The sequence below is a fragment of the Lampetra fluviatilis genome, unplaced genomic scaffold (genome assembly GCF_964198595.1).
Source record: "Lampetra fluviatilis unplaced genomic scaffold, kcLamFluv1.1 SCAFFOLD_140, whole genome shotgun sequence".
In the NCBI taxonomy this organism is placed as follows: Eukaryota; Metazoa; Chordata; class Hyperoartia; order Petromyzontiformes; family Petromyzontidae; genus Lampetra; species Lampetra fluviatilis.
Window position 1 is genome coordinate 35001 of NW_027620713.1, and position 21910 is coordinate 56910.

The window sequence follows — 21910 nt, forward strand, 5'->3', positions numbered from 1 at the left end:
CTCAACACGTGTCTCAACACGTGTCTCAACACGTGTCTCAACACGTGTCTCAACACGTGTCTCAACACGTGTCTCACCCCCCCCACCCACGTGTCCCACCCCCCCCTCACCCCCCCCCCCCCCCCACGTGTCTCACCCCCCGTGATGTCCATGTGCCGCAGCTGCCTCTGCAGCTCCTCGAGCTGCTGACGAAGCCGCTCGCCCCCATCGGGCAGAGCGGCCACGTCCACCACCCTCAGCGTCATCTACACACACACACAGGTAGAGGCACAGGTACCCCGGGTAGCCTCTAGTAGGATGTAGGGGCAAGTGCTGCCACCCTCAGCGTCATCTACACACACACACAGGTAGAGGCACAGGCACCCCGGGTAGCCTCTAGTAGGATGTAGGGGCAAGTGCTGCCACCCTGAGCGTCATCTACACACACACACAGGTAGAGGCACAGGCACCCCGGGTAGCCTCTAGTAGGATGTAGGGGCAAGTGCTGCCACCCTCAGCGTCATCTACACACACACACACAGGTAGAGGCACAGGCACCCCGGGTAGCCTCTAGTAGGATGTAGGGGCAAGTGCTGCCACCCTCAGCGTCATCTACACACACACACAGGTAGAGGCACAGGCACCCCAGGTAGCCTCTAGTAGGATGTAGGGGCAAGTGCTGCCACCCTGAGCGTCATCTACACACACACACAGGTAGAGGCACAGGTACCCCGGGTAGCCTCTAGTAGGATGTAGGGGCAAGTGCTGCCACCCTGAGCGTCATCTACACACACACACACACACAAGTAGAGGCACAGGCACCCCAGGTAGCCTCTAGTAGGATGTAGGGGCAAGTGCTGCCACCCTCAGCGTCATCTACACACACACACACAGGTAGAGGCACAGGCACCCCAGGTAGCCTCTAGTAGGATGTAGGGGCAAGTGCTGCCACCCTCAGCGTCATCTACACACACACACAGGTAGAGGCACAGGCACCCCAGGTAGCCTCTAGTAGGATGTAGGGGCAAGTGCTGCCACCCTGAGCGTCATCTACACACACACACAGGTAGAGGCACAGGTACCCCGGGTAGCCTCTAGTAGGATGTAGGGGCAAGTGCTGCCACCCTGAGCGTCATCTACACACACACACACACACAAGTAGAGGCACAGGCACCCCAGGTAGCCTCTAGTAGGATGTAGGGGCAAGTGCTGCCACCCTCAGCGTCATCTACACACACACACACAGGTAGAGGCACAGGCACCCCAGGTAGCCTCTAGTAGGATGTAGGGGCAAGTGCTGCCACCCTCAGCGTCATCTACACACACACACAGGTAGAGGCACAGGCACCCCAGGTAGCCTCTAGTAGGATGTAGGGGCAAGTGCTGCCACCCTGAGCGTCATCTACACACACACACACAGGTAGAGGCACAGGCACCCCAGGTAGCCTCTAGTAGGATGTAGGGGCAAGTGCTGCCACCCTGAGCGTCATCTACACACACACACACAGGTAGAGGCACAGGCACCCCAGGTAGCCTCTAGTAGGATGTAGGGGCAAGTGCTGCCACCCTCAGCGTCATCTACACACACACACACAGGTAGAGGCACAGGCACCCCAGGTAGCCTCTAGTAGGATGTAGGGGCAAGTGCTGCCACCCTCAGCGTCATCTACACACACACACACACACAGGTAGAGGCACAGGCACCCCGGGTAGCCTCTAGTAGGATGTAGGGGCAAGTGCTGCCACCCTCAGCGTCATCTACACACACACACACAGGTAGAGGCACAGGCACCCCAGGTAGCCTCTAGTAGGATGTAGGGGCAAGTGCTGCCACCCTCAGCGTCATCTACACACACACACACAGGTAGAGGCACAGGCACCCCGGGTAGCCTCTAGTAGGATGTAGGGGCAAGTGCTGCCACCCTCAGCGTCATCTACACACACACACAGGTAGAGGCACAGGCACCCCGGGTAGCCTCTAGTAGGATGTAGGGGCAAGTGCTGTCACCCTGAGCGTCATCTACACACACACACACAGGTAGAGGCACAGGCACCCCAGGTAGCCTCTAGTAGGATGTAGGGGCAAGTGCTGCCACCCTGAGCGTCATCTACACACACACACACAGGTAGAGGCACAGGCACCCCAGGTAGCCTCTAGTAGGATGTAGGGGCAAGTGCTGCCACCCTGAGCGTCATCTACACACACACACAGGTAGAGGCACAGGCACCCCAGGTAGCCTCTAGTAGGATGTAGGGGCAAGTGCTGCCACCCTCAGCGTCATCTACACACACACACACACACAGGTAGAGGCACAGGCACCCCAGGTAGCCTCTAGTAGGATGTAGGGGCAAGTGCTGCCACCCTGAGCGTCATCTACACACACACACACAGGTAGAGGCACAGGCACCCCGGGTAGCCTCTAGTAGGATGTAGGGGCAAGTGCTGCCACCCTCAGCGTCATCTACACACACACACACAGGTAGAGGCACAGGCACCCCAGGTAGCCTCTAGTAGGATGTAGGGGCAAGTGCTGCCACCCTCAGCGTCATCTACACACACACACAGGTAGAGGCACAGGCACCCCAGGTAGCCTCTAGTAGGATGTAGGGGCAAGTGCTGTCACCCTGAGCGTCATCTACACACACACACAGGTAGAGGCACAGGCACCCCGGGTAGCCTCTAGTAGGATGTAGGGGCAAGTGCTGCCACCCTCAGCGTCATCTACACACACACACAGGTAGAGGCACAGGTACCCCAGGTAGCCTCTAGTAGGATGTAGGGGCAAGTGCTGCCACCCTCAGCGTCATCTACACACACACACAGGTAGAGGCACAGGTACCCCAGGTAGCCTCTAGTAGGATGTAGGGGCAAGTGCTGCCACCCTCAGCGTCATCTACACACACAGACAGGTAGAGGCACAGGTACCCCGGGTAGCCTCTAGTAGGATGTAGGGGCAAGTGCTGCCACCCTCAGCGTCATCTACACACACACACACACAGGTAGAGGCACAGGTACCCCAGGTAGCCTCTAGTAGGATGTAGGGGCAAGTGCTGCCACCCTCAGCGTCATCTACACACACACACAGGTAGAGGCACAGGTACCCCAGGTAGCCTCTAGTAGGATGTAGGGGCAAGTGCTGCCACCCTCAGCGTCATCTACACACACAGACAGGTAGAGGCACAGGCACCCCAGGTAGCCTCTAGTAGGATGTAGGGGCAAGTGCTGTCACCCTGAGCGTCATCTACACACACACACAGGTAGAGGCACAGGTACCCCGGGTAGCCTCTAGTAGGATGTAGGGGCAAGTGCTGTCACCCTCAGCGTCATCTACACACAGATAGAGGCAAAGATACCCCAGGTAGCCTCGGCACACAGTAGGGGCAAGTGCTGTCTCCCTCAGCGTCATCTCACACAGACACAGATAGAGACAAAGACACCCCAGGTAGCCTCGGCACAACCTAGGGGCAAGTGCTGCTCAATCAGCGTCATCTTACACACACACAGACAAAGATAAAGATACCCCAGGTAGCCTCTAACAGGGCTGTAGGGGCAAGTGCTGTTAGTAACGAGTAGCACCTACACACACAGACACAGACAAAGATACCCCGTGTAGCCTCAGCACTACGTAGGGGCAAGTGCTGTTAGTAGCGAACCCACGACCTCCCGCGTACCAGGCGAGGTAGTCAACATCTCCTAGCCACGACCTCCTGTGTACCAGGCGAGGTAGTCAACATCTCCTGGCCACGACCTCCTGTGTACCAGGCGAGGTAGTCAACATCTCCTGGCCACGACCTCCCGCGTACCAGGCGAGGTAGTCAACATCTCGTAGCCACGACCTCCTGTGTACCAGGCGAGGTAGTCAACATCTCCTGGCCACGACCTCCCGCGTACCAGGCGAGGTAGTCAACATCTCCTGGCCACGACCTCCTGTGTACCAGGCGAGGTAGTCAACATCTCCTAGCCACGACCTCCTGTGTACCAGGCGAGGTAGTCAACATCTCCTGGCCACGACCTCCTGTGTACCAGGCGAGGTAGTCAACATCTCCTGGCCACGACCTCCCGCGTACCAGGCGAGGTAGTCAACATCTCCTGGCCACGACCTCCCGCGTACCAGGCGAGGTAGTCAACATCTCCTAGCCACGACCTCCTGTGTACCAGGCGAGGTAGTCAACATCTCCTGGCCACGACCTCCTGTGTACCAGGCGAGGTAGTCAACATCTCCTGGCCACGACCTCCCGCGTACCAGGCGAGGTAGTCAACATCTCGTAGCCACGACCTCCCGTGTACCAGGCGAGGTAGTCAACATCTCCTAGCCACGACCTCCTGTGTACCAGGCGAGGTAGTCAACATCTCCTGGCCACGACCTCCTGTGTACCAGGCGAGGTAGTCAACATCTCCTGGCCACGACCTCCCGCGTACCAGGCGAGGTAGTCAACATCTCGTAGCCACGACCTCCCGTGTACCAGGCGAGGTAGTCAACATCTCCTGGCCACGACCTCCCGCGTACCAGGCGAGGTAGTCAACATCTCGTAGCCACGACCTCCCGCGTACCAGGCGAGGTAGTCAACATCTCCCCCACCACCACCCACACCACCACCACCACCCACCACCACCACCACCACCCACCACCACCACCCACCACCACCACCACCCACCACCACCACCCACCACCACCACCCACCACCACCACCCACCACCACCACCCACCACCACCACCACCACCCACCACCACCACCCACCACCACCACCCACCACCACCCACCACCACCACCACCACCCACCACCACCACCCACCACCACCACCCACCACCACCCCCCACCACCACCACCCACCACCACCCACACCACCACCACCACCACCCACCACCACCGCCTCTCACCATTTTCCTCTGCACCTCGCTCACGACGCAATTCCTGTCGATTGCGGCCTGCCGATGTTGTTGTTGTTGTGACGGTTGTTGTTGTTGTGGCGGTTGTTGTTGTTGTTGTTGTGGCGGTTGTTGTTGTTGTTGTTGTGGCGGTTGTTGTTGTTGTTGTTGTGGCGTCGCCCGCGGAGCGAATCCGGCAAACGAAGTGAGCGGCCGCTGAGTGGTTCTGGGGGTCGCGGCGATTTGACGGCTCACGGAGAGTTTTGTGACGTCATTGACGCCCTTGGGGTCCGCGGCGATTTGACGGCTAGCGGAGGGTTTGGTGACGTCATCGCCGTTGGGGACCGCGGCGATTTGACGGCTAGCGGAGGGTTTGGTGACGTCATTGACGCCCTTGGGGTCCGCGGTGATTTGACGGCTCGCGGAGGGTTTGGTGACGTCATTGACGCCCTTGGGGTCCGCGGTGATTTGACGGCTCGCGGAGGGTTTGGTGACGTCATTGATGCCTCTAGGGTCCGTGGCGATTTGACGGCTAGCGGAGGGTTTGGTGACGTCATCGCCGTTGGGGACCGCGGCGATTTGACGGCTCACGGAGAGTTTGGTGACGTCATTGACGCCCTTGGGGTCCGCGGTGATTTGACGGCTCGCGGAGGGTTTGGTGACGTCATTGATGCCTCTAGGGTCCGTGGCGATTTGACGGCTAGCGGAGGGTTTGGTGACGTCATCGCCGTTGGGGACCGCGGCGATTTGACGGCTAGCGGAGGGTTTGGTGACGTCATTGACGCCCTTGGGGTCCGCGGCGATTTGACGGCTAGCGGAGGGTTTGGTGACGTCATTGACGCCCTTGGGGTCCGTGGCGATTTGACGGCTAGCGGAGGGTTTGGTGACGTCATCGCCCTTGGGGTCCGTGGCGATTTGACGGCTAGCGGAGGGTTTGGTGACGTCATCGCCCTTGGGGACCGCGGCGATTTGACGGCTAGCGGAGGGTTTGGTGACGTCATCGCCTTTGGGGACCGCGGCAATTTGACGGCTAGCGGAGGGTTTGGTGACGTCATCGCCCTTGGGGTCCGTGGCGATTTGACGGCTAGCGGAGGGTTTGGTGACGTCATCGCCCTTGGGGTCCGTGGCGATTTGACGGCTAGCGGAGGGTTTGGTGACGTCATTGACGCCCTTGGGGTCCGTGGCGATTTGACGGCTAGCGGAGGGTTTGGTGACGTCATTGACGCCCTTGGGGTCCGTGGCGATTTGACGGCTAGCGGAGGGTTTGGTGACGTCATCGCTCTTGGGGTCCGTGGCGATTTGACGGCTAGCGGAGGGTTTGGTGACGTCATCGCCCTTGGGGACCGCGGCAATTTGACGGCTAGCGGAGGGTTTGGTGACGTCATCGCCTTTGGGGACCGCGGCGATTTGACGGCTAGCGGAGGGTTTGGTGACGTCATCGCCCTTGGAGTCCGTGGCGATTTGACGGCTAGCGGAGGGTTTGGTGACGTCATCGCCCTTGGGGTCCGTGGCGATTTGACGGCTAGCGGAGGGTTTGGTGACGTCATTGACGCCCTTGGGGTCCGTGGCGATTTGACGGCTAGCGGAGGGTTTGGTGACGTCATCGCCTTTGGGGACCGCGGCGATTTGACGGCTAGCGGAGGGTTTGGCGACGTCATCGCCCTTGGGGTCCGTGGCGATTTGACGGCTAGCGGAGGGTTTGGTGACGTCATTGACACCCTTGGGGTCCGCGGCGATTTGACGGCTAGCGGAGGGTTTGGTGATGTCATTGACACCCTTGGGGTCCGCGGCGATTTGACGGCTCGCGGAGGGTTTGGTGACGTCATCGCCCTTGGGGTCCGCGAGCTTCCCACAATCCCCGGCGGCCGCCCTCTTCCCATCATCCTCCTCTGGCTTGACCCGGAAGGGATTTCTCTCTGTGGGCCGGGTCAAAGGTCGAGCCGGGGGTCGGACCAGGGTCGGATCCTTGGGAAGGCACAAACACAGAGAGAGGCAAAGACTCAAGGTAGCCGGCACCCAGCCCACCCCTCCCAGCCCCCCCCCCTCCCAGCCCCCCCCCCCCTCCCTGCCCCCCCCTTCCAGCCCCACCACCCACCCACACGGCCACCGTGAACCCCACCCACCCACCAACCCACCCACCCACACGGCCATCGTGAACCCCACCCACCCACCAACCCACCCACCCACACGGCCATCGTGAACCCCACCCACCCACCAACCCACCCACCCACACCTCCACCGTGAACCCCACCCACCCACACGGCCACCGTGAACCCCACCCACCCACCAACCCACCCACCCACACGGCCATCGTGAACCCCACCCACCCACCCACACGGCCACCGTGAACCCCACCCACCCACCCACACGGCCACCGTGAACCCCACCCACCCACACGGTCGTCGTGAACCCCACCCACCCACCCACACGGCCGTCGTGAACCCCACCCACCCACACGGTCGTCGTGAACCCCACCCACCCACACGGTCGTCGTGAACCCCACCCACCCACACGGCCGTCGTGAACCCCACCCACCCACATGGCCACCGTGAACCCCACCCACCCACACGGCCACAGTGAACCCCACCCACCCACACGGTCATCGTGTTACCTTCCACGGAACGCTTCCACACCACGATCGTTTTTCTTCCTTTCCCCGAGTGCATCTATAGAGAAGCCTGCCAAACACCATCACATCGTCACCATCACATCGTCACCATCACATCGTCACCATCACATCGTCACCATCACATCGTCACCATCACATCGTCACCATCACATCGTCACCATCACATCGTCACCATCACATCGTCACCATCACATCGTCACCATCACATCGTCACCACCACATCGTCACCACCACATCGTCACCATCACATCGTCACCACCACATCGTCACCACCACATCGTCACCACCGCATCGTCACCACCGCATCGTCACCATCGCATCGTCACCATCGCATCGTCACCACCGCATCGTCACCATCATCATCGTCACCATCATCATCGGCACCATCACATCGTCACCATCGCATCGTCACCATCGCATCGTCACCATCGCATCGTCACCATCACATCGTCACCATCACATCGTCACCATCATCATCGTCACCATCACATCGTCACCATCACATCATCATCGTCATCGTCACCATCACATCGTCACCATCACATCGTCACCATCACATCGTCACCATCACATCGTCACCATCACATCGTCACCATCACCATCGTCACCATCACATCGTCACCATCACATCGTCACCATCACATCGTCACCATCACATCGTCACCATCATCATCGTCACCACCACATCGTCACCACCACATCGTCACCATCGCATCGTCACCATCACATCGTCACCATCGCATCGTCACCATCGCATCGTCACCATCGCATCGTCACCACCACATCGTCACCACCGCATCGTCACCATCGCATCGTCACCATCGCATCGTCACCATCGCATCGTCACCATCGCATCGTCACCATCGCATCGTCACCATCATCATCGTCGTCATCGCATCGTCACCATCGCATCGTCACCATCGCATCGTCACCATCGCATCGTCACCATCGCATCGTCACCATCACATCGTCACCATCACATCGTCACCATCACATCGTCACCACCACCATCATCATCATCGTCATCGTCAGCGTATTGTGTTGGTAGGAACCTCCTGATTGTTACACCACCAGCCACACAGGGGATTATTGTGTCCGTCCGTCGTGCATCCAAAAATGGGAGGGGTAGGGCTGGGTGGGGCTGGGTGGGTGGGGAGGGGCTGGGTGGGAAGGGTGGGGAAGGGCTGGATGGAGAGGGGAGGGTGGGGAGGGGCCGGGTGGGGAGAGGCTGGGTGGAGAGGGGAGGGTGGGGAGGGGCTGGGTGGGGAGGGGCTGGGTGGAGCTGGGTGGGGGGTGGGAGGGGTGGGGCTGGGTGGGGAGGGGAGGGGCTGGGTGGGGAGGGAGGGGCTGGGTAGGGAGGGTGGGGCTAGGTGGGGAGGGTCTGCGTGGGGCTGGGTGGGGCTGGGTGGGGAGGGGCTAGGTGGAGCTGGGTGGGGGGTGGGAGGGGTGGGGCTGGGTGGGGAGGGGAGGGGCTGGGTGGGGAGGGAGGGGCTGGGTAGGGAGGGTGGGGCTAGGTGGGGAGGGTCTGCGTGGGGCTGGGTGGGGCTGGGTGGGGGGTGGGAGGGGTGGGGCTGGGTGGGGGGTGGGAGGGGTGGGGCTGGGTGGGGAGGGGCTGCTCACCCCGTGGTGCCCTTATAAAACTCAACGTTTCACCTACTCACTACCGGCTTGTGCCGCCCTCACAGTCGGCCATATTTGCGGAATACACAACCACGCCCTGGCCATTGTTGAGCCTGCAGGCCAATGACCGAGCAACCCAACGTCACTACCAGCTCCCTCCGCAGGACAATGTGTTTGACTTTTGTGGTGGCGTGCGTGCGTGTGTGCGTGTGGGGAGCGGTAGGAGGTCACGGGGCAGACCCAGCAGGTGCCGTGGGTTGACTGCTGTGCCAGGCTAGGTGCACGAGGAAGACGTCACGGGACAGACCCTACAGGTGTCATGGGTTGACTGCTGTGCCAGGCTAGGTGCAGGAGGTCACGGGACAGACCCAGCAGGTGCCATGGGTTGACTGCTGTGCCAGGCTAGGTGCAGGAGGTCACGGGGCAGACCCAGCAGGTGCCATGGGTTGACTGCTGTGCCAGGCTAGGTGCAGGAGGAGGAGGTCACGGGACAGACCCTGCAGGTGCCATGGGTTGACTGCTGTGCCAGGCTAGGTGCAGGAGGAGGTCACGGGACAGACCCTGCAGGTGCCATGGGTTGACTGCTGTGCCAGGCTAGGTGCATGAAGAGGTCACGGGGCAGACCCGGCAGGTGCCACGGGTCGACTGACCGAGATGACCGAGATGACTGGCTGGTGCACCACCTGTGCCCCCTACTGTGCCAACTTGCTGTGCTTTAGCCACCCGGCGCTCCGCTCGTTGTTGTGAGCGTCGCTCCTCCGCCCTCCGTTGTTGTTGGAGGGCGACTGCCTCCAACTGCCCAGTCGCCTCAACGGTGCACCTAGCCTGGCACTGCCCAGTAGCAGCGTCCTTCACGATGATTAGCGCCACCAGTGGACAGAGATTATCCAAACCTGGGCCTCCACCCCTAGGTCGACTCAGCCTCAAATGAGTACCTGGTGCGGTGTGTACAGTAAACATCGCTAGCACTGGGGAGACAAAGGCGGCCGGGCGTGGTGCTGGCCACCCACCCCCTCGTGTGCCACAGTGCCGGTAGCCTTCATAGGTGCTACTCGCTAACAGCACTTGCCCCTACAGCCCTGCTAGAGGCTACACGGGGGACCTTTGTCTGTGTGTGTGTACGTAGGTGCTGGCCACCCACGCTACCAGTGACAGCACTTGCCCCTGCAGCCCTGTTGGAGGCTACCTGGGTGATCTTTGTCTGTGTCTGTGTCGTTACCTGCTGTTATGGATTTCCTGTAGTTCCACCATGACGTCCGGGTGACACAGACAGTGTGATGGTGGTAGCCTACACACACACACAGACACACACACACACAGACACACACACACAGAGACACACACACAGACACACACACACACACACAGACACACACACACACAGACACAGTGACACACACACAGACACACACACACACACAGTGACACACACACACACAGTGACACACACGCACACAGACACACACAGACAGTGACACACACAGACACACAGACACACACACACAGACACACAGACACACACAGACAGTGACACACACACACACAGACAGTGACACACACACACACAGACAGTGACACACACACACACAGACACACACAGACACGCACACAGACACATACAGACAGTGACACACACACACAGACAGTGACACACACACACACAGACAGTGACACACACACACACAGACAGTGACACACACACACAGACACACAGACACACAGACACAGTGACACACACACACACACACAGACACACACAGACACGCACACAGACACACACAGACAGTGACACACACAGACACACACAGACAGTGACACACACACACAGACACACAGACACACAGACACAGTGACACACACACACACACACACAGACACACACAGACAGTGACACACACACACACAGACAGTGACACACACAGACACACACAGACACGCACACAGACACACACAGACAGTGACACACACACACACACAGACAGTGACACACACACAGACACGCACACAGACACACACACAGACACGCACACACACACACAGACAGTGACACACACACAGACACGCACACAGACACACACACAGTGACACACACACACACACAGACAGTGACACACACACAGACACGCACACAGACACACACAGACAGTGACACACACACACAGTGACACACAGACACACAGACACACAGACACACAGACAGTGACACACACACACAGACAGTGACACACACACACACACAGTGACACACACACACACACAGTGACACACACACACACACAGTGACACACACACACACAGACACGCACACAGACACACACAGACACACACACACAGACACACACACACAGACAGTGACACACACACAGACACACACAGACAGTGACACACACAGACACACAGACACACAGACACACAGACACACACAGACACACACAGACACACACAGACAGTGACACACACACAGACAGTGACACACACAGACACACACAGACAGTGACACACACAGACACACACAGACAGTGACACACACAGACACACACAGACAGTGACACACACAGACACACACAGACAGTGACACACACAGACACACACAGACAGTGACACACACAGACACACACAGACAGTGACACACACAGACACACACAGACAGTGACACACACAGACACACACAGACAGTGACACACACAGACACACACAGACAGTGACACACACACACAGACAGTGACACACACACACAGACACGCACACAGACACACACAGACAGTGACACACACACAGACACACACAGACAGTGACACACACACAGACAGTGACACACACACACACAGACACACACACACAGACAGACACACACACAGACACACACACACACACACAGACACACACACAGACAGTGACACACACACACACACAGACACACACACACAGACACACACAGACACACACACACACACACAGACACGCACACAGACACACACACACACAGACACACACACACACACAGACAGACACACACACAGACACACACACACACGCACGCGCACACACACACACAAATACACACACAGACACACACACACACAGACACACACACAGACACACACACAGACAAAGATCCCCCGTATAGCCTTAACAGACAGTGTGGTGTGTACAGTCAGCAGTGTGTACAGTGTGGTGTGTACAGTGTGTACAGTTTGGTGTGTACAGTATGTACAGTGTGGTGTGTGCGGTGTGTGCAGTGCGGTGTGTACAGTGTGTACAGTGTTACCCGCTGGGCTGTGTGTATCTGCACGGCTGGGTTCTGTCGCTACAGATGTAGTGTGTACAGTGTGAACAGTATGTACAGTGTGTACAGTGTTACCCGCTGAGCTGTGTGTAACCGCACGGCTGGGTTCTGTCGCTACAGATGTAGTGTGTACAGTGTGTACAGTGTGTACAGTGCGCGCAGTGTGTACAGTGTATACAGTGTAACACAGTATGTACAGTGTCTACAGTGTTACCCGCTGAGCTGTAACCGCACGGCTGGGTTCTGTCGCTACAGATGTAGTGTGTACAGTGTGTACAGTGTGTACAGTGCGCACCGTGTGTGCAGTGTGAACAGTATGTACAGTGTGTACAGTGTTACCCGCTGAGCTGTGTGTAACCGCACGGCTGGGTTCTGTCGCTACAGATGTAGTGTGTACAGTGTGTACAGTGCACGCCATGTGTACAGCGTGTACAGTGTACAGTGTGAACAGTATGTACAGTGTGTACAGTGTTACCCGCTGAGCTGTGTGTGAACGCACGGCTGGGTTCTGTCGCTACAGATGTAGTGTGTACAGTGTGTACAGTATGTACAGTGTGCACAGTATATACAGTGTGTACAGTGTGTGCAGTGTTACCCCGCTGGGCTGTGTGTATCCACAGGGCCGGGTTCTGTCGCTACAGATGTAGTGTGTACAGTGTGCAGTGTGTACAGTATGTACAGTGTTACCCGCTGGGCTGTGTGTAACCGCAGGGCTGGGTTCTGTCGCTACATATGTAGTGTGTACAGTGTGCACAGTGTGTACAGTGTGTACAGTATGTACAGTGTGCACAGTGTTACCCGCTGGGCTGTGTGTAACCGCAGGGCTGGGTTCTGTCGCTACAGATGTAGTGTGTACAGTGTGTACAGTGTGTACAGTGTTACCCGCTGGGCTGTGTGTAACCGCACGGCTGGGTTCTGTCGCTACAGATGTAGTGTGTACAGTGTGAACAGTATGTACAGTGTGTACAGTGTTACCCGCTGAGCTGTGTGTAACCGCACGGCTGGGTTCTGTCGCTACAGATGTAGTGTGTACAGTGTGTACAGTGTGTACAGTGCGCGCCGTGTGTACAGTGTATACAGTGTACAGTGTAACACAGTATGTACAGTGTCTACAGTGTTACCCGCTGAGCTGTAACCGCACGGCTGGGTTCTGTCACTACAGATGTAGTGTGTACAGTGTGTACAGTGTGTACAGTGCGCGCCGTGTGTGCAGTGTGAACAGTATGTACAGTGTGTACAGTGTTACCCGCTGAGCTGTGTGTAACCGCACGGCTGGGTTCTGTCGCTACAGATGTAGTGTGTACAGTGTGTACAGTGCACGCCATGTGTACAGCGTGTACAGTGTACAGTGTGAACAGTATGCACAGTGTGTACAGTGTTACCCGCTGAGCTGTGTGTGAACGCACGGCTGGGTTCTGTCGCTACAGATGTAGTGTGTACAGTGTGTACAGTATGTACAGTGTGCACAGTATATACAGTGTGTACAGTGTGTGCAGTGTTACCCCGCTGGGCTGTGTGTATCCACAGGGCCGGGTTCTGTCGCTACAGATGTAGTGTGTACAGTGTGCAGTGTGTACAGTATGTACAGTGTTACCCGCTGGGCTGTGTGTAACCGCAGGGCTGGGTTCTGTCGCTACATATGTAGTGTGTACAGTGTGCACAGTGTGTACAGTGTGTACAGTATGTACAGTGTGCACAGTGTTACCCGCTGGGCTGTGTGTAACCGCAGGGCTGGGTTCTGTCGCTACAGATGTAGTGTGTACAGTGTGTACAGTGTGTACAGTGTTACCCGCTGGGCTGTGTGTAACCGCACGGCTGGGTTCTGTCGCTACAGATGTAGTGTGTACAGTGTGTACAGTGTGTACAGTGTTACCCGCTGGGCTGTGTGTAACCGCAGGGCTGGGTTCTGTCGCTACAGATGTAGTGTGTACAGTGTGCACAGTGTGTACAGTGTTACCCGCTGGGCTGTGTGTAACCGCAGGGCTGGGTTCTGTCGCTACAGATGTAGTGTGTACAGTGTGTACAGTGTGTACAGTGTTACCCGCTGGGCTGTGTGTAACCGCACGGCTGGGTTCTGTCGCTACAGATGTAGTGTGTACAGTGTGTACAGTGTGTACAGTGTTACCCGCTGGGCTGTGTGTAACCGCACGGCTGGGTTCTGTCGCTACAGATGTAGTGTGTACAGTGTGTACAGTGTGTACAGTGTTACCCGCTGGGCTGTGTGTAACCGCAGGGCTGGGTTCTGTCGCTACAGATGTAGTGTGTACAGTGTGTACAGTGTTACCCGCTGGGCTGTGTGTAACCGCAGGGCTGGGTTCTGTCGCTACAGATGTAGTGTGTACAGTGTGTACAGTGTGTACAGTGTGTACAGTGTGTGCAGTGTGTACAGTGTGTACAGTGTGTACAGTGTTACCCGCTGGGCTGTGTGTAGCCGCAGGGCTGGGTTCTGTCGCTACAGATGTAGTGTGTACAGTGTGTACAGTGTGTACAGTGTGAACAGTGTGTACAGTGTGTACAGTGTTACCCGCTGGGCTGTGTGTAACCGCAGGGCTGGGTTCTGTCACTACAGATGTGTGTACAGTGTGTACAGTGTGCACAGTGTGTACAGTGTGTGCAGTGTGTACAGTGTGTACAGTGTTACCCGCTGGGCTGTGTGTAACCGCAGGGCTGGGTTCTGTCGCTACAGATGTAGTGTGTACAGTGTGTACAGTGTGTACAGTGTGTACAGTGTTACCCGCTGGGCTGTGTGTAGCCGCAGGGCTGGGTTCTGTCGCTACAGATGTAGTGTGTACAGTGTGTACAGTGTGTACAGTGTGTACAGTGTGTACAGTGTGTGCAGTGTGTACAGTGTGTACAGTGTTACCCGCTGGGCTGTGTGTACCCGCAGGGCTGGGTTCTGTCGCTACAGATGTGTGTACAGTGTGTACAGTGTGCACAGTGTGTGCAGTGTGTACAGTGTGTACAGTGTTACCCGCTGGGCTGTGTGTAACCGCAGGGCTGGGTTCTGTCGCTACAGATGTGTGTACAGTGTGTACAGTGTGCACAGTGTGTACAGTGTGTGCAGTGTGTACAGTGTGTACAGTGTTACCCGCTGGGCTGTGTGTAACCGCAGGGCTGGGTTCTGTCGCCACAGATGTGTGTACAGTGTGTACAGTGTGCACAGTGTGTACAGTGTGTGCAGTGTGTACAGTGTGTACAGTGTTACCCGCTGGGCTGTGTGTAACCGCAGGGCTGGGTTCTGTCGCTACAGATGTGTGTACAGTGTGTACAGTGTGCACAGTGTGTACAGTGTGTGCAGTGTGTACAGTGTGTACAGTGTTACCCGCTGGGCTGTGTGTAACCGCAGGGCTGGGTTCTGTCGCTACAGATGTAGTGTGTACAGTGTGTACAGTGTGTACAGTGTGTACAGTGTTACCCGCTGGGCTGTGTGTAACCGCAGGGCTGGGTTCTGTCGCTACATATGTAGTGTGTACAGTGTGTACAGTGTTACCCGCTGGGCTGTGTGTAACCGCAGGGCTGGGTTCTGTCGCTACAGATGTAGTGTGTACAGTGTGTACAGTGTGTACAGTGTTACCCGCTGGGCTGTGTGTAACCGCAGGGCTGGGTTCTGTCGCTACAGATGTAGTGTGTACAGTGTGTACAGTGTGTACAGTGTTACCCGCTGGGCTGTGTGTAACCGCAGGGCTGGGTTCTGTCGCTACAGATGTAGTGTGTACAGTGTGTACAGTGTGTACAGTGTGCACAGTGTGTACAGTGTGTACAGTGTGTACAGTGTTACCCGCTGGGCTGTGTGTAACCGCAGGGCTGGGTTCTGTCGCTACAGATGTAGTGTGTACAGTGTGTACAGTGTGTACAGTGTGTACAGTGTTACCCGCTGGGCTGTGTGTAGCCGCAGGGCTGGGTTCTGTCGCTACATATGTAGTGTGTACAGTGTGTACAGTGTTACCCGCTGGGCTGTGTGTAGCCGCAGGGCTGGGTTCTGTCGCTACAGATGTAGTGTGTACAGTGTTACCCGCTGGGCTGTGTGTAACCGCAGGGCTGGGTTCTGTCGCTACAGATGTAGTGTGTACAGTGTGTACAGAGTGTACAGTGTTACCCGCTGGGCTGTGTGTAACCGCAGGGCTGGGTTCTGTCGCTACAGATGTAGTGTGTACAGTGTGTACAGTGTGTACAGTGTGCACAGTGTGTACAGTGTGTACAGTGTGTACAGTGTTACCCGCTGGGCTGTGTGTAACCGCAGGGCTGGGTTCTGTCGCTACAGATGTAGTGTGTACAGTGTGTACAGTGTTACCCGCTGGGCTGTGTGTAGCCGCAGGGCTGGGTTCTGTCGCTACATATGTAGTGTGTACAGTGTGTACAGTGTTACCCGCTGGGCTGTGTGTAGCCGCAGGGCTGGGTTCTGTCGCTACAGATGTAGTGTGTACAGTGTGTACAGTGTTACCCGCTGGGCTGTGTGTAGCCGCAGGGCTGGGTTCTGTCGCTACAGATGTAGTGTGTACAGTGTGTACAGTGTGTACAGTGTGTACAGTGTGTACAGTGTTACCCGCTGGGCTGTGTGTAACCGCAGGGCTGGGTTCTGTCGCTACAGATGTAGTGTGTACAGTGTGTACAGTGTGTACAGTGTTACCCGCTGGGCTGTGTGTAGCCGCAGGGCTGGGTTCTGTCGCTACATATGTAGTGTGTACAGTGTGTACAGTGTTACCCGCTGGGCTGTGTGTAGCCGCAGGGCTGGGTTCTGTCGCTACAGATGTAGTGTGTACAGTGTGTACAGTGTTACCCGCTGGGCTGTGTGTAACCGCAGGGCTGGGTTCTGTCGCTACATATGTAGTGTGTACAGTGTGTACAGTGTTACCCGCTGGGCTGTGTGTAACCGCAGGGCTGGGTTCTGTCGCTACATATGTAGTGTGTACAGTGTGTACAGTGTTACCCGCTGGGCTGTGTGTAACCGCAGGGCTGGGTTCTGTCGCTACATATGTAGTGTGTACAGTGTGTACAGTGTTACCCGCTGGGCTGTGTGTAGCCGCAGGGCTGGGTTCTGTCGCTACAGATGTAGTGTGTACAGTGTGTACAGTGTTACCCGCTGGGCTGTGTGTAGCCGCAGGGCTGGGTTCTGTCGCTACATATGTAGTGTGTACAGTGTGTACAGTGTTACCCGCTGGGCTGTGTGTAGCCGCAGGGCTGGGTTCTGTCGCTACAGATGTAGTGTGTACAGTGTGTACAGTGTGTACAGTGTTACCCGCTGGGCTGTGTGTAGCCGCAGGGCTGGGTTCTGTCGCTACAGATGTAGTGTGTACAGTGTGTACAGTGTTACCCGCTGGGCTGTGTGTAGCCGCAGGGCTGGGTTCTGTCGCTACATATGTAGTGTGTACAGTGTGTACAGTGTTACCCGCTGGGCTGTGTGTAGCCGCAGGGCTGGGTTCTGTCGCTACAGATGTAGTGTGTACAGTGTGTACAGTGTGTACAGTGTTACCCGCTGGGCTGTGTGTAGCCGCAGGGCTGGGTTCTGTTGCTACAGATGTAGTGTGTACAGTGTGTACAGTGTGTACAGTGTTACCCGCTGGGCTGTGTGTAGCCGCAGGGCTGGGTTCTGTCGCTACAGATGTAGTGTGTACAGTGTGTACAGTGTGTACAGTGTTACCCGCTGGGCTGTGTGTAGCCGCAGGGCTGGGTTCTGTCGCTACAGATGTAGTGTGTACAGTGTGTACAGTGTTACCCGCTGGGCTGTGTGTAGCCGCAGGGCTGGGTTCTGTCGCTACATATGTAGTGTGTACAGTGTGTACAGTGTTACCCGCTGGGCTGTGTGTAGTCGCAGGGCTGGGTTCTGTCGCTACAGATGTAGTGTGTACAGTGTGTACAGTGTGTACAGTGTTACCCGCTGGGCTGTGTGTAGCCGCAGGGCTGGGTTCTGTCGCTACAGATGTAGTGTGTACAGTGTGTACAGTGTGTACAGTGTTACCCGCTGGGCTGTGTGTAGCCGCAGGGCTGGGTTCTGTCGCTACAGATGTAGTGTGTACAGTGTGTACAGTGTTACCCGCTGGGCTGTGTGTAGCCGCAGGGCTGGGTTCTGTCGCTACATATGTAGTGTGTACAGTGTGTACAGTGTTACCCGCTGGGCTGTGTGTAGCCGCAGGGCTGGGTTCTGTCGCTACAGATGTAGTGTGTACAGTGTGTACAGTGTGTACAGTGTTACCCGCTGGGCTGTGTGTAGCCGCAGGGCTGGGTTCTGTCGCTACAGATGTAGTGTGTACAGTGTGTACAGTGTGTACAGTGTGTACAGTGTGTGCAGTGTGTACAGTGTGTACAGTGTTACCCGCTGGGCTGTGTGTAACCGCAGGGCTGGGTTCTGTCGCTACAGATGTAGTGTGTACAGTGTGTACAGTGTGTACAGTGTTACCCGCTGGGCTGTGTGTAGCCGCAGGGCTGGGTTCTGTCGCTACATATGTAGTGTGTACAGTGTGTACAGTGTTACCCGCTGGGCTGTGTGTAGCCGCAGGGCTGGGTTCTGTCGCTACAGATGTAGTGTGTACAGTGTGTACAGTGTTACCCGCTGGGCTGTGTGTAACCGCAGGGCTGGGTTCTGTCGCTACATATGTAGTGTGTACAGTGTGTACAGTGTTACCCGCTGGGCTGTGTGTAGCCGCAGGGCTGGGTTCTGTCGCTACAGATGTAGTGTGTACAGTGTGTACAGTGTTACCCGCTGGGCTGTGTGTAGCCGCAGGGCTGGGTTCTGTCGCTACATATGTAGTGTGTACAGTGTGTACAGTGTTACCCGCTGGGCTGTGTGTAGCCGCAGGGCTGGGTTCTGTCGCTACAGATGTAGTGTGTACAGTGTGTACAGTGTGTACAGTGTTACCCGCTGGGCTGTGTGTAGCCGCAGGGCTGGGTTCTGTCGCTACAGATGTAGTGTGTACAGTGTGTACAGTGTTACCCGCTGGGCTGTGTGTAGCCGTAGGGCTGGGTTCTGTCGCTACATATGTAGTGTGTACAGTGTGTACAGTGTTACCCGCTGGGCTGTGTGTAGCCGCAGGGCTGGGTTCTGTCGCTACAGATGTAGTGTGTACAGTGTGTACAGTGTGTACAGTGTTACCCGCTGGGCTGTGTGTAGCCGCAGGGCTGGGTTCTGTCGCTACAGATGTAGTGTGTACAGTGTGTACAGTGTGTACAGTGTTACCCGCTGGGCTGTGTGTAGCCGCAGGGCTGGGTTCTGTCGCTACAGATGTAGTGTGTACAGTGTGTACAGTGTGTACAGTGTTACCCGCTGGGCTGTGTGTAGCCGCAGGGCTGGGTTCTGTCGCTACAGATGTAGTGTGTACAGTGTGTACAGTGTGTACAGTGTTACCCGCTGGGCTGTGTGTAGCCGCAGGGCTGGGTTCTGTCGCTACATATGTAGTGTGTACAGTGTGTACAGTGTTACCCGCTGGGCTGTGTGTAGCCGCAGGGCTGGGTTCTGTCGCTACAGATGTAGTGTGTACAGTGTGTACAGTGTGTACAGTGTTACCCGCTGGGCTGTGTGTAGCCGCAGGGCTGGGTTCTGTCGCTACAGATGTAGTGTGTACAGTGTGTACAGTGTGTACAGTGTTACCCGCTGGGCTGTGTGTAGCCGCAGGGCTGGGTTCTGTCGCTACAGATGTAGTGTGTACAGTGTGTACAGTGTTACCCGCTGGGCTGTGTGTAGCCGCAGGGCTGGGTTCTGTCGCTACATATGTAGTGTGTACAGTGTGTACAGTGTTACCCGCTGGGCTGTGTGTAGCCGCAGGGCTGGGTTCTGTCGCTACAGATGTAGTGTGTACAGTGTGTACAGTGTGTACAGTGTTACCCGCTGGGCTGTGTGTAGCCGCAGGGCTGGGTTCTGTCGCTACAGATGTAGTGTGTACAGTGTGTACAGTGTGTACAGTGTTACCCGCTGGGCTGTGTGTAGCCGCAGGGCTGGGTTCTGTCGCTACAGATGTAGTGTGTACAGTGTGTACAGTGTGTACAGTGTTACCCGCTGGGCTGTGTGTAGCCGCAGGGCTGGGTTCTGTCGCTACAGATGTAGTGTGTACAGTGTGTACAGTGTTACCCGCTGGGCTGTGTGTAGCCGCAGGGCTGGGTTCTGTCGCTACATATGTAGTGTGTACAGTGTGTACAGTGTTACCCGCTGGGCTGTGTGTAGCCGCAGGGCTGGGTTCTGTCGCTACAGATGTAGTGTGTACAGTGTGTACAGTGTGTACAGTGTTACCCGCTGGGCTGTGTGTAGCCGCAGGGCTGGGTTCTGTCGCTACAGATGTAGTGTGTACAGTGTGTACAGTGTGTACAGTGTTACCCGCTGGGCTGTGTGTAGCCGCAGGGCTGGGTTCTGTCGCTACAGATGTAGTGTGTACAGTGTGTACAGTGTGTACAGTGTTACCCGCTGGGCTGTGTGTAGCCGCAGGGCTGGGTTCTGTCGCTACAGATGTAGTGTGTACAGTGTGTACAGTGTGTACAGTGTTACCCGCTGGGCTGTGTGTAGCCGCAGGGCTGGGTTCTGTCGCTACAGATGTAGTGTGTACAGTGTGTACAGTGTGTACAGTGTTACCCGCTGGGCTGTGTGTAGCCGCAGGGCTGGGTTCTGTCGCTACAGATGTAGTGTGTACAGTGTGTACAGTGTGTACAGTGTTACCCGCTGGGCTGTGTGTAGCCGCAGGGCTGGGTTCTGTCGCTACAGATGTAGTGTGTACAGTGTGTACAGTGTGTACAGTGTTACCCGCTGGGCTGTGTGTAGCCGCAGGGCTGGGTTCTGTCGCTACAGATGTAGTGTGTACAGTGTGTACAGTGTGTACAGTGTTACCCGCTGGGCTGTGTGTAGCCGCAGGGCTGGGTTCTGTCGCTACAGATGTAGTGTGTACAGTGTGTACAGTGTGTACAGTGTTACCCGCTGGGCTGTGTGTAACCGCAGGGCTGGGTTCTGTCGCTACAGATGTAGTGTGTACAGTGTGCACAGTGTGTACAGTATGTACAGTGTGTACAGTGTTACCCGCTGGGCTGTGTGTAACCGCAGGGCTGGGTTCTGTCGCTACAGATGTAGAAGCTTTTGCCGCGAGATTTTCCCTCACGACTCCCGGTCTTGAGAATGCACAGAGACCCTACGGAGCGCAACAACAACAACAACCACAACAACAACAACAACAACCACAACATCAACCACAACAACAACAACATACTCACCACTCTACTCACCACTCTACTCACCACGCTCACCACGCCCTGGCACACACCACACCCACCACACACCACTACACACCACACCACATTACACACCACACACACCACACATACACACCACACACACCACCACACACCACACCACATTACACACACACCACACATACCACACACACCACCACACACCACACCACATTACACACACACCACACACACCACACACACTACACACACCACACGACACACCACACGACACACCACACACACACCACACACACACCACACGACACACACACCACACACACCACACGACACACCACACACACACCACACACACACACCACACA

The 21910-nt window shown here is 56.6% G+C and overlaps 1 protein-coding gene across 1 annotated transcript in view; it reads right to left on the reverse strand.

Moving 5' to 3' along the window:
* Positions 1–21910, reverse strand: part of LOC144954293 (uncharacterized) — a gene marked incomplete at its 3' end in the record, with an annotated part of 99594 nt that overhangs the window by 22502 nt on the left and 55182 nt on the right. The window contains exons 4-9 of the mRNA XM_078884815.1: positions 21376–21484; positions 10317–10385; positions 7460–7526; positions 6622–6813; positions 4861–6018; positions 137–245 (exon numbers count right to left, since the gene is read on the reverse strand). Coding sequence (XP_078740941.1) covers positions 137–245; positions 4861–6018; positions 6622–6813; positions 7460–7526; positions 10317–10385; positions 21376–21484 — 1704 coding nt within the window. The remainder of the gene's footprint in view (positions 1–136; positions 246–4860; positions 6019–6621; positions 6814–7459; positions 7527–10316; positions 10386–21375; positions 21485–21910) is intronic.